The following is an 11,005-nucleotide window of genomic DNA, read 5'->3' as shown; positions in this document are numbered from 1 at the left end:
CAGTGTCAGATGGAAATCTGAACGGGGCAATGAAGCTGGCATGGGCTATCAGGAGGCATGGAGCCTCCTCTGGGGACACATGCTGCGGTCAGTGGGTGCCAATCCTTCCACCGTCCCTCCTACCGGGCACTGGTCAAATGCCAAGGCTGCCACCAACTTTTGGGAGTCATTCACTGAGTCCTGGAGGGGATCTAGTCCAACCGTTTCTCATAAACGAGGCCCCTATTACTCCCCTCAAAGTGGTCAGCTTTTACCTCCTGCTTCCCCAAAACAGCACATCCTAGGCTCAGTGCCCACGAAAACAAATAAAAAGGTAAATCCGCAGGGTGATTAATTTTCATTATTGGGAAGTATTCTTTCGTTCCCAAAGGGCGGATTTATGGCCACAGGCCTATCCCACCCACCTCACCTTCCATTTGGAGTTGTCTCCCTTCTCTGGGAGAAAAAAGGGTCACGCTCTGGGGCGCGCTCCTTGAGCACAAAATGGCCTGTGTTCCCTCGTTCCTTGTGCTGTACATTCTCTTCTCAACTCCCCCAGTTCTTTTATTAAGCAGCAGGGACATTATATTTTGGTGTGGCAGGTTGGGTAAACAAGGGAAGGACCGATTTCCTGTTGGCTTCGGCAAACAGCTCCAGAACAGTAACAACATTATCCGCACACACGCAGCTAACGGTCTGTGGAAAAGCGTGCATCCAGCGGAGGAATGTGTGCTGGCTGATGGCTCCGCAGGCCAGATCTGGGCAGGGGGCGAGCCGTGGCTCCTGGCAGGACCCAGTTTCAAAGAGTGCCAGAGAAAGCAGGTCAGGCAGACAGCCACGGTTCCAGTCCCCAGGCGAGTGCCCACATCACACGTCCGAGAGGAGCGGCCGGTTCCAACCTTGGCGAGTGGCTGCACAAGGGCTGCGCTGTCCCAGGCCGGGTGGGAGAGGAAGGAGGGGGGACATGGAGGGGGAGGTGCTGGCTAACACGGCGTATAACTGGGCGAGGAATGTTAACCAGATTCCAGACAGACCCCAAAAAGCCTCAGCACAGCTCCGTCTCTATGAAGCTAATGCGTGGGGAACCTGAGCTTCCTCCTCCGGAGCCGAGGTTAGCTGTACTTTTACAGAGCCTCCCGGGGTCTAGTTACTGCGATTAGTTCTTTTAGCCGTGGGCAGAGGAGTTCAGGACTCACAAGGAATATTTGTTTTCGGGACTTAATTCTAGGCTTTAAGACACTATAAGACATTAATAAGTGGATAAGGAGGGAGCACTGTGTGCATGTAAAGATGAGACTCGGGCCCTAACAAAACATTTGCTCGAATGGTTGCTGTCCCTTTGTTCTCAAAGAGGACCAAAATGACGACATTAGGTTAGAGTTCAAGTCCCAGTGTGTCCAGCTGTGACTGATCAGACCAAGAAGAGCTGAGAATGCTCTGCCACGGGTCAGACCCAAACAGTCCCTGTGAACATTTGGGGCAGATTCTCTCAATTTGCACATCACGTTTCCTCCAATTCTGCTTTGCTCTGGGAGCACAGCACTTTCTGAGGGCACGCCATGTGGGGTGGTCCTGTGCCAGTGGCTCCCACATTGCAAATTGATTCCAAAGTTCTCCAGAGAAACTTTGAGAGTGTCCTTCTATTACTTTTTCTGACCATCATGTAAGCACTTGCCCCGTATGAGTTTTCCATAAAATGTCTTTTTGGCATTTAGAACAGAAATGATCTATATCAGGAAACAGTACTGGACTTAAGAATTAAGAGTCCTGGCTTTGAATCCCAACTCTGTCATCTGCTACCAGTATGACTCTGGGCAAATGACTTCATCTTTCTGTTTCCTCATTTATAAAGCGGAGAGCGTTGACTGGATAAAGGTCTTTTCCAGGCTAAATGCCATGATTCACCATGGCTAGCTCCATTTGGTACAGAATCACGGATTCATCTCAGAGGCACTAGTCTAAACTTACTCAAGAGGCGCCTCTCAACATTCCCAGTGAGGGCTGATTGATCTAAGCTCTCTCAGGAGGGGTGACCTACTATCTCCCAAGGCCCATTGCATCTGGGGGATGATTCTAATCGGTAGGAAATTGGTTACAGCACAAGGCTACTGTGGCTACTACATAAAGGTAGCCTCATCTTATTCCATGATTTCTACCTGCATCCTTTATCCAAACCAGCCTTGGGGGAAAAAAAAGTCAGTGTTCAAAAATGGAATGGAAATAGTTGTCTAAGTACAGATCTATCACCACTACTAAAAATATTCAAAACATAAGCCCATTGATAGGTGATTTGAGTCATATTTATATATAAAAGAGAAAAGTCTCTGAGCTCTTGATTTTTGCCTAAGAAAATCCTTCTTCCTGTTTAGGTTAGAAGAGTAAATGCCAGGAGGGAAAAAAAAAATGGCCGAAAATTAGAAAGGGGATAGACGTGACTTTCTGAGAGAGAGGGACGACATCTCAGATAATGAATGTCATCTGTATCAAACTGCACATTTTAACAATGAAACTGCTGATTTGAAGGCTCAAATGCTGTGAGGAAAGGCCAAGAACCCTCAATGGGAAATAATAAGAGAAGTGCCTACTTGTGCTAATCACCCCCTGGCTCTCAGGAAAGAGAGGCAACAAAAGGCCCGGCTGGAAAGTGGAGGCAGCAGCAGAGCTGAGCAGCCGCAGTCAGTCCACTGCAGGCCCCGACACTCTTGTCTCAGGAATCTGTAAAGACCTCAGATAAGTTTGTTCTGGGAAGATAGGGAGGAGGCCTTGTTGCCAAGAGTCAGAGAGAGAGAGAGAGAAACAGTGGGACTCAGGACCATTGTGTTTTTCACAAACTGTAACAATGGTGGAGAGAAAGCAAGACCAAAGAACACTGACGGTGATAACCAAGCCTGCCAGGCTGACCCAGGTCCAGGGAGCTCCAAGAAGAGCGGGTTTAGGATGCAGGCTCCCTCACAGGGAATGTTTGTGCCCCCCCCCCACAAAGTCCTCCTCTGTCTTGACCCAGCGGTGCCATTCACCCGTCGCCATCCCTAGCCCTAAGAGCTGCAGCCTTCCTGAGGACCCAGGCAAGGCTGGTTCTTGCCATGCCGGCCCCTTGCAGTTTGGTCCAGCCAGCTCCGAGGTGCCTCAGGGCAGAGCTCAGGAGTACTGAGCCTGCATTGAGGTCCCTGACTGGCCCTGCCCTGAGGCTTTGCTTGACCCTGGTCTTAATGGATTGTCCCTAGCTGCCAAGGGACGTTGGCACAAGTGGCATTGCACTAAGAGCACGCTGCATGCCAGATGCTTTCTGTGGGATGACAGATTAGAGGGAAGGGGGATGAGGGGGAGGCCAAATGCTAACAACTGCACAATAATCCCACGTCAGAAAAGGCCGCCTTAGGGAAACAAGTCCCTGGGCTGGAGGATGACTAAAACTCCACTTAACCGTGCCAGACTACCTACATGAAGATAACAAAGGAATCTTCTCCACGCTCTCGCCCCCCTGTGGTGGTGGTGGTGACGAAACAGACCAAGCATACAGCCACTTATGTCAGGTGATAGATTTAATACATCTCTATTACATCATGATGTCAGTGTTTCCCTCGGCTTTGGTGCACAGTGTGCCATGGGGCACAACTCCGGCTGCCACGGGGCAGACAGGCTCTTGGCAAGGCTGAGACTCTGGAGACCAAACATCTATGATGTGGGCTGCTGTCGGCCCCCCTAGGCTCTGGGCCCATTGTCAGAAAGGAGCCGGCTCCAAAATTCTGGTTCTGGATCCCTGAGTCTGGATGGAGGAGCACTGGCTCTTCTGACCTGGGCCTGGTGCTCCCTTGTGTGCTCTGCTACCGGTGTAGTCGTGCTCTTCCTAAGTAGATAGCTCACATACCCAGGACTTCTCTTGCCCCGCGGACTCCACTTCCAAGTTTCTTCCCAGTTGATGGAGCTGTTTCCTCTGGTTTTCCACACGGAGTGATAGCAAACTGCTCCTTCCAGATCCAGAAAGCCGAGCTGCCCAACAGAACAGCTTACTTTCTCTCTGGACCCATAGTCTCTGCCTTTCTCACAAACAAAGGAAACTCAGTAAAGTCTTCTAGCCTGGAGCCTTCTGATTCTGTGAAATTATCTCTTTCTCTAGATGATGTTCACACAGCAGCCTGGTCCCGGCCTTCCCAGATGTCCTCCCTTTGCTTTGCTTCCAACCGCTTTCTTTCTGTAAAGACAAGAGTATTAAACTGGTGCACACAACACCAACCAAGTGACTTTCCTTCGGTTTTCAGAGAAATTTCAACCAAGACAAATAGAATCACTGTTTTTTTCAAAGGTTATCAATTACTAATACTTCTGCAACACAAATAAGAAAATGTCATATTATAGAAAAACAAGAGAGAGCATGAAGAGGCAAGAAAAAGGTATATTTTGTAAAACCAGTTTGTAGTTTTATTAGTTCAATGGCTTCCTTATGCTTCAATTTTATTAATCTTGCCTTTGATATTCTGAATTTCCAATTTGGTATGTAATTGGGAATTTTTAATTTACTCTTTCTCTACTTTTTCTTTTCAGTTGCATGCCCAATGCATTGATCTTCTCTTTCACTATTTAATTAGTTTTAGAGCTATAAATTTTCCCTTCTTAATTACTACTTTGACTGCAACCCACAAATTTTGTAATGTTGTCTCATCGTTGTCATTCTCTTTAATGCAATTATTCCTTGTTCCTATGACATGCTTTTTGACCTACTTGCTTTTTAAGACTAATTTTATTTCCAATTAATTTTTAATCTTTCCTTCCATGATCCTTTATTGAATGTAATTTTTGTTGCATTTTCCAAAAAGGATGCATATAATATTTCTGCCTTTATGTATTTGATTGTAAGATTTCTATGCCTTAATACATGGTCAATTTTTGTGCAGATGTCATGAACTGCTGAGAAAATGGTATATTCCTTTTTATCCCCATTCAATTTTCTCCAGAAAATTCTATTCAACTTAATTTCTTTCTTGCTTATTTTTTGGTTAAGTCTATCTACTTCTGAAAGGGGAAAGTTGAGATCTTCTACTAATATAATTTGCTATTTCTTCCTGAACCTCATTTAATTTATTTAAATATTCAATGCTATAATCCTGCAGTATATAAATGTTTAGCACGGATAGTGAAAATAAATATATTTCAGAACTAAGATCAAATTTCAGCAAATCCCAGAAATCAGTTCTTGCTTGGTTATTCTTGCCCCTCTTATTCTACTTCTCAATTGTCTTAACACATCCTATCATTCTGGGGTTAGTTGGTTTTTATATTCATCTCTCATTTATTCCCAAGAGGAACAAGGGTAGGGGCAAGATGTCAGGAATAAATTTAAGTATTCACTATTGAGTCTCTACTCTTCTTAACTCCAATGGAAATGCTAACACTAGAATGGGCTATACCTTAACATAGTTTTTCTGCCAAATTTTTCCTAAGTTCAGTGTCCTCAGATTATGTAAATGATAATGACTGCAAGCAATGGTTGCTTCTAAGTCTACTGAAAATACAATTAATTTCTTCTCTTTAATTTGACAGTGAGAGCCAGCCCAGTCCAGGGCAGAGAGCCAGTCCTGAAGACAAGGAGACCCGAGTTCAGGTCCTCCTTTTAACCCAAACTGGCTGTGTGAATCACTTCTCTGTGTCCTAGACCTCTCTGTAAGACTTGACTTTGCAGAGAAATTGCTAACCTGCACTGGATGAGAATTTCCTCCTCCAGAAGCTCCCATATCAGTATAATTGTATCTGCAAAGTTAAGCCTTACCAATTATTTGCCCTTCTGGGTCTATTGAAAAGATTAAATATGTTAATACCTATAAGAGACTTTACAGCTTGAGGATCCAAGAGGCTGCACAAATGAAAATGCTTTTGAAATCACATCTATGCTGAGAAATGAGACATCTGCATTCACCTCTTCTATACCCTGCTAGGCTGCAGACTAGCAGGTGGGCACAGCCAGGGAAGGAATTGACTGCACTGTGGGCTCCACCTTGTGGCAGGCACTGGTCACAGCAGCCAGGATCCATAAGGCCAGATGGCAGCCGACCTGTAGGAGCCCTCGTCCAGGCAGTGGCTGCTGAGGAAAAGATGTGGCTGGGGGGCAGACACATGGCACCCAAGTGCATGGCAGTAACTGGCTGCTCAGAAAACTAAGGAGCTCCCTGGGTCTACAATAGGAGTTTATGAGAAATTGACCAGAAACTGAAAAACTGAAAAAGATTCTAGGCTGCAAGGAGAGTCCATGGGACTCCTGCAAAACAAACAAAAAGTGAATTTTCACCAATCAAACTAAGGAAACGACAAAAGGGATTCTCAATCTAGAGTCTACAGACCACCCAGGGACTGATCTAAGCCGAAAGTTTCCTGAATTTTAATGGGGAGGGGAGAAGGAAGAGAAACAATACCAATATAACACACAGACACCTGCATATTCCACATCTGTGTATGTCTCTGTCTGTTTTTTACTAATCCTTCACCAAAAGTTAGCATTCACTTCCATTAGAAAGATAGACCATGGTCATTCTGAGGAGGAGTCCGTAGGTCACCACAGGGTCCTTCCCTGACACAAAAAGCACAGCTGTTCTAAGAAGAAGTAAAATAAAACACAAAGGAGCCCAAGAAGAGAGACTTTCTAAATGTTACTCTTTTGAGAGAATATAAAAACCATGGAAAATGTGAGGGAAAAGTAGGTGGTTGTACAAATAGTTGCAAAAAAGCAGAAATGCCAATAAACAAGCCAACCTTTCCTTCTCCCCAGCCCACCCTCTCTTAGTGAACAGTCTAATGTAACAGAGAATCCACTCTGCAATGTTCAAGCAGGCCCAAAATCAGAGACTCTTAGAGCTGAAGGAGAGAGCACTCAGGACGCCATGCCCATTCTACAGAGAGGGGCTTCCACCAGCCACCCTTCGAGCTCAGTGCACTTTCTCTTAGGTTCAAATGACACTTTAAATTTAACCTGAAAATATGTAAAACAGAAAACTCACAACAAATGCTGTCCCTTCATCCAACTGAAGAAAACAAACAACACTAAAAGGAGATGAGGGTTTGTCTGGCCTGTTTTTGTGGAGCTCTGAGTTGAAGTTAATAAGTGATGTGGAAGCTAAGAACAGGGACAGGGAAAGACAGATTAGGAGAGACAGAGAAAGAAAGGACAGCAGGAGTGGTCCCAGAGCACGAATGCCCCTTGATGTATCCCTACAAACAGTGATTTATACACTTCCTAGATTTAAATGGACTGACTGAAGTCACTGAAAGGTCACTAGCAACCATTTCTCAGACTTGGGGTGCTGAAGATTGGAAAATAACTAGTGTTTTCATTTTAAAAAGAGAATAGGGATGTGCCCTGTATGATTTACTTCTATACCTGGGAAAAATAATGAAAAAAATCATCACAAAATCAATTCACAAACACCTACAGAATAATAATGAGCACAGCTTTCTTAAGAACAAGCCCAACCATACTAATCTAATATCCGTCTATTACTTTGAGTAAAAAATGTGGTAAATCAAGGGAAGGTGAAAAATGTGACCTATCTTGATTTTGGTAAGTCTTCAGACTCTTGATTTAGCAAGCATTTAGATATTTATCAATATACTAAGAAAATGCAGTTCAGCTTGCAGAAGAGTTCTATCAGAAGTGGGGAGATACAGCTCCATGAAAGGTCATATTTAGAGGATGATTATCTATGGGTTACTATTATCTATCTAGAGAACTAAGTGGTATTCAGCAGGGTTTCTGGGCTCGGGCTGTTAAAAACATTTTCATTACTCTTTTATGGTTCAGTGGGAAAGAAGGGGAGATTTATGTACTTAAGTATTTATCACAATCAGCTCTGTGACCTTGGGCAAAGTCTCCTACCTCAGTTTTCCTTTCTGTAAAATAGACATAATGCTTCCATGACCTACTCTCAGGGTTAGGGTGAGGTAAGCACTTTCTGAATTGTCAAGTACTCTACGAACTCCCCTGCTGAGTATGATGGAAGAAATGAGATGCTCAATAAGCTATTAATGACCTTGAAGGTGGGAGGGACATAGATTGAATGTGCTGGTGATATGGGTAGACAGATACAAAGATACCAAAATGTATACAAGAAGCAACCTGGATTGGAGATATATCCAGGCGACATACAGAAAATGTTCTAAATGGCACAAACCTGAGCAGCAGTCATCAATGAAGTTTTGTGATTTAAAAACAGCCTTACAAAGGGATGTATAATCAGGAACGTTGACAGCAGAAACATCCATGTCAGGGGTAGCTACCCCTTTCTGACTCAGCCTTTATATATCTACTATGTATTAGATCGCAAGTTCCCCATGGGGAGGGCCAAATTGTGCTCATTTTTGTTTCTCTCTTACTGTCTAGCATGGCCCTTTACAATTATTTTCTTGTCTGGCCTATGGTCTCTTCCAATGAAGTCCTGGCCAGAGCCTGTGACCTGGGTTATTAAAGGCTTGCACAGAACCTCCATGTTGCAGGTCACACATGGTCCTCATTGTCCCTCATTCCCCATCAAGATAGGAGGCTGCTCACTTGCTTCTACTACAGCAGCGGCTGAATTGAATTGTCTTCCCAAATGGGCTGAGGGGCAGAGACAGAGTGTGAGCTTTTGTTTTTACTATAGTCCAGCCCTCCAACAGTCTGAGGGACAGGGAACTGACCCCTATTTAAAAAGTTTGACAACCATTGATCTACAGTAACAGGATGGAAAGAATTTGTAAAGGAGATGAGAAGCAAGGTATGAAGATGATTAAATAAAGTTTATGAGGAAAAGTCAAAGGTATTGAGTCCTAGAGAAGACTGAGGGATAAGGAGGTGATGCTATCAGTAATACTAATGTCAATATTGTTTTAATGATTATATAACAAATTCACCTCAGTAACAATCACAACAGCATTTGGCATTTGAATAGGATTCCTTAGTGACAGAGTCAGAGAATGTTAGAGCTCAAAGAGCTTCTGTAAATCATCTAATTCAACTTGATCATTTTAAGAGGCAAAAACTAAGATCTGCTCCCCTAAGCACTTTCATCCACCATCTCATTCTTACCTTCCCACAAACTCCATTAGGGAGATGGGTCAAGTATTATTATGCCCATTTAACAGGTGAGGGAAGGAGGGACATGAGGACTTTCTTGTAGCCAACCAGACACATAAAAGCTGATTTCGTGCCTGTTAACTCAGATTTGTCTTATTTCTAAGTCTTTCTTTCTAAGGAATCTCTACTTCTACCAAGGAGAAAACTAGGGTGAAAAAAGTTAACGACAACCACAAATTTAACAAGACTTAAGAACTTTCTGGCAATGAAAGCTGTTAGAAACTGAAAGAGGTTACCAAGGGAGGTTGTGGAATTTCTTTCTCTGGAGTCTTTCAAAACAGAATTGATTATCATTTTCCAGGGAAGGTTTAAGTATGATATGGCTTCAAGGTCTCATCTAACCTGGCTTGATGATAGGATTTTTATGGTTTTATATTTTTGACTTTAATCTGCAGGGCAGCAATGAAAAGAGAAACTACTCATCTATGAGGCCTCAGGGAGGTATATATTTTCTTAACCCATGAATGAGGGGGGAGGCCTCCTGACAGTGGCAAGATTTGATCAATGTTTTTAAAATATAAAATGAAAAAAAAAAAAAGACAGAAAATAGTGTATCTTCTAGAGCTTTCTCTCATCCTCAAAGAGAAGGTTAAGGCCCGACTTCAGGTCTTGATAAGTGGACATTTTGGGGTTCCACAGAAACACAATTCCATCTACGTGATCCGGAACAGAGCTAATATGAGAGATTTTACCGCAACATAACTCAGACACAAAGATTAAAATGATCTCTGGGGGGGAAAAAAAAAAGAAAGGTCTACAAAGACAGATCTTAGGACTACTGGTACCACCAGAAAGAAGGTCCTAATAGCTTATGCTGTTAAGCCAATGACCCTTTTAGAGGCAGCTGATGGCAGAGAGGATAACACTCTGAGCCAGGAGTCAGGAGGGCTGGAATACCTCTCTGCAGCTGTGTGACCCCGGGCAAGTCATTTATCCACTCTCTGCTTCAGTTTCCTTAACTATAAAATTGGGATAATAATAGCTATCTCTCAGTTTGTTGTGAAGATCAAACAAGATGTGTTTGAAAGGTGCTTTAAAAAATGTCTGCTTCCCCCCTTCTCTACCAGTGTAGACTAGCCACAGTCCCAAAGTCCCCAACATCTTTACAGAATTTGCCTGCCCAGGTACTTTCATGGCGATACTGCTGGCACTCTCTGCTGCTGTCCTACAACAGGAAGTGAGGGCTGCCGAAGGGGAAGGTTGGGTGAGACTCATGTTTACCAACTGATAAATATACAAACAAAAATGACATAACACAGGGGAACATACCACTGGCCTTTCTTCAGGAGCCTTTTTATTGGTCACTGCCTCTCAAAATCAACAGGAAACCTCTGTCCTGACCTATAGAATCTCTTTCAATGATGGAGCATCTTAGAGAACTCACTATTAGTTCATTACAATCATTAAGGTTTCCAAAATACTTTGGGTTCAGCTCTGAAACTTCAGCACCTGCCATGATATACTCTGTCACTGGTTATCTGGTCAGTGCAGCTGAGAGGCCGCCAGCTGGCGATTATCACCAGAGCAGAGTGGACAGGAAGTATTAATGGCCTTGTTAGACCAGCAATAAACAAGGTCTTCGAAACTTCAATTCATTTAATGGAAAAATGAAGTTACTTTCTGGTAAGTAGAATTCTCAAAATAAATTGCTTTCACAGATTCCCCAGATCGTAAGCTGGGGCAATGAGACTGTCTAAACTTTAAATGTCGATAAAAAGTACTTAGGAGCCAAGCCAGAATCCCAAGCTTTTACGAAGAAGTCAACAGACGATAAAGGGAAAGAGACAGATTTTAACTTCAACTCCCCAAAGTGGGGAAAAGAAAAAAAAAAAAATCTACCTGTGGACTTGAAACACTTTCCTAGAACTCTAGCTACTAGTAAATAATTCGAAGACGTGAACTACAGACCATACCACACTGAAAATATTC

At 43.4% G+C, this 11,005-nt stretch overlaps 1 protein-coding gene across 4 annotated transcripts in view; it reads right to left on the bottom strand.

Annotated features, from left to right (window-relative positions):
• Positions 1-3,508: 3,508 nt before the first annotated feature.
• The window catches only part of R3HCC1L (R3H domain and coiled-coil containing 1 like), a 91,196-nt gene continuing 83,699 nt past the window's right edge, over positions 3,509-11,005 (bottom strand). For all 4 annotated transcript variants that reach the window (XM_074296022.1, XM_074296021.1, XM_074296023.1 and 1 more), the window contains one exon: positions 3,509-4,171. In XM_074296022.1, the coding sequence (XP_074152123.1) occupies positions 4,104-4,171 (68 nt within the window). In that variant the 3' untranslated portion in view covers positions 3,509-4,103. The remainder of the gene's footprint in view (positions 4,172-11,005) is intronic.

This window comes from Sminthopsis crassicaudata, chromosome 2 (genome assembly GCF_048593235.1).
Source record: "Sminthopsis crassicaudata isolate SCR6 chromosome 2, ASM4859323v1, whole genome shotgun sequence".
Lineage (NCBI taxonomy): Eukaryota > Metazoa > Chordata > Mammalia > Dasyuromorphia > Dasyuridae > Sminthopsis > Sminthopsis crassicaudata.
This window is presented reverse-complemented; position numbering and strand designations above follow the sequence as displayed.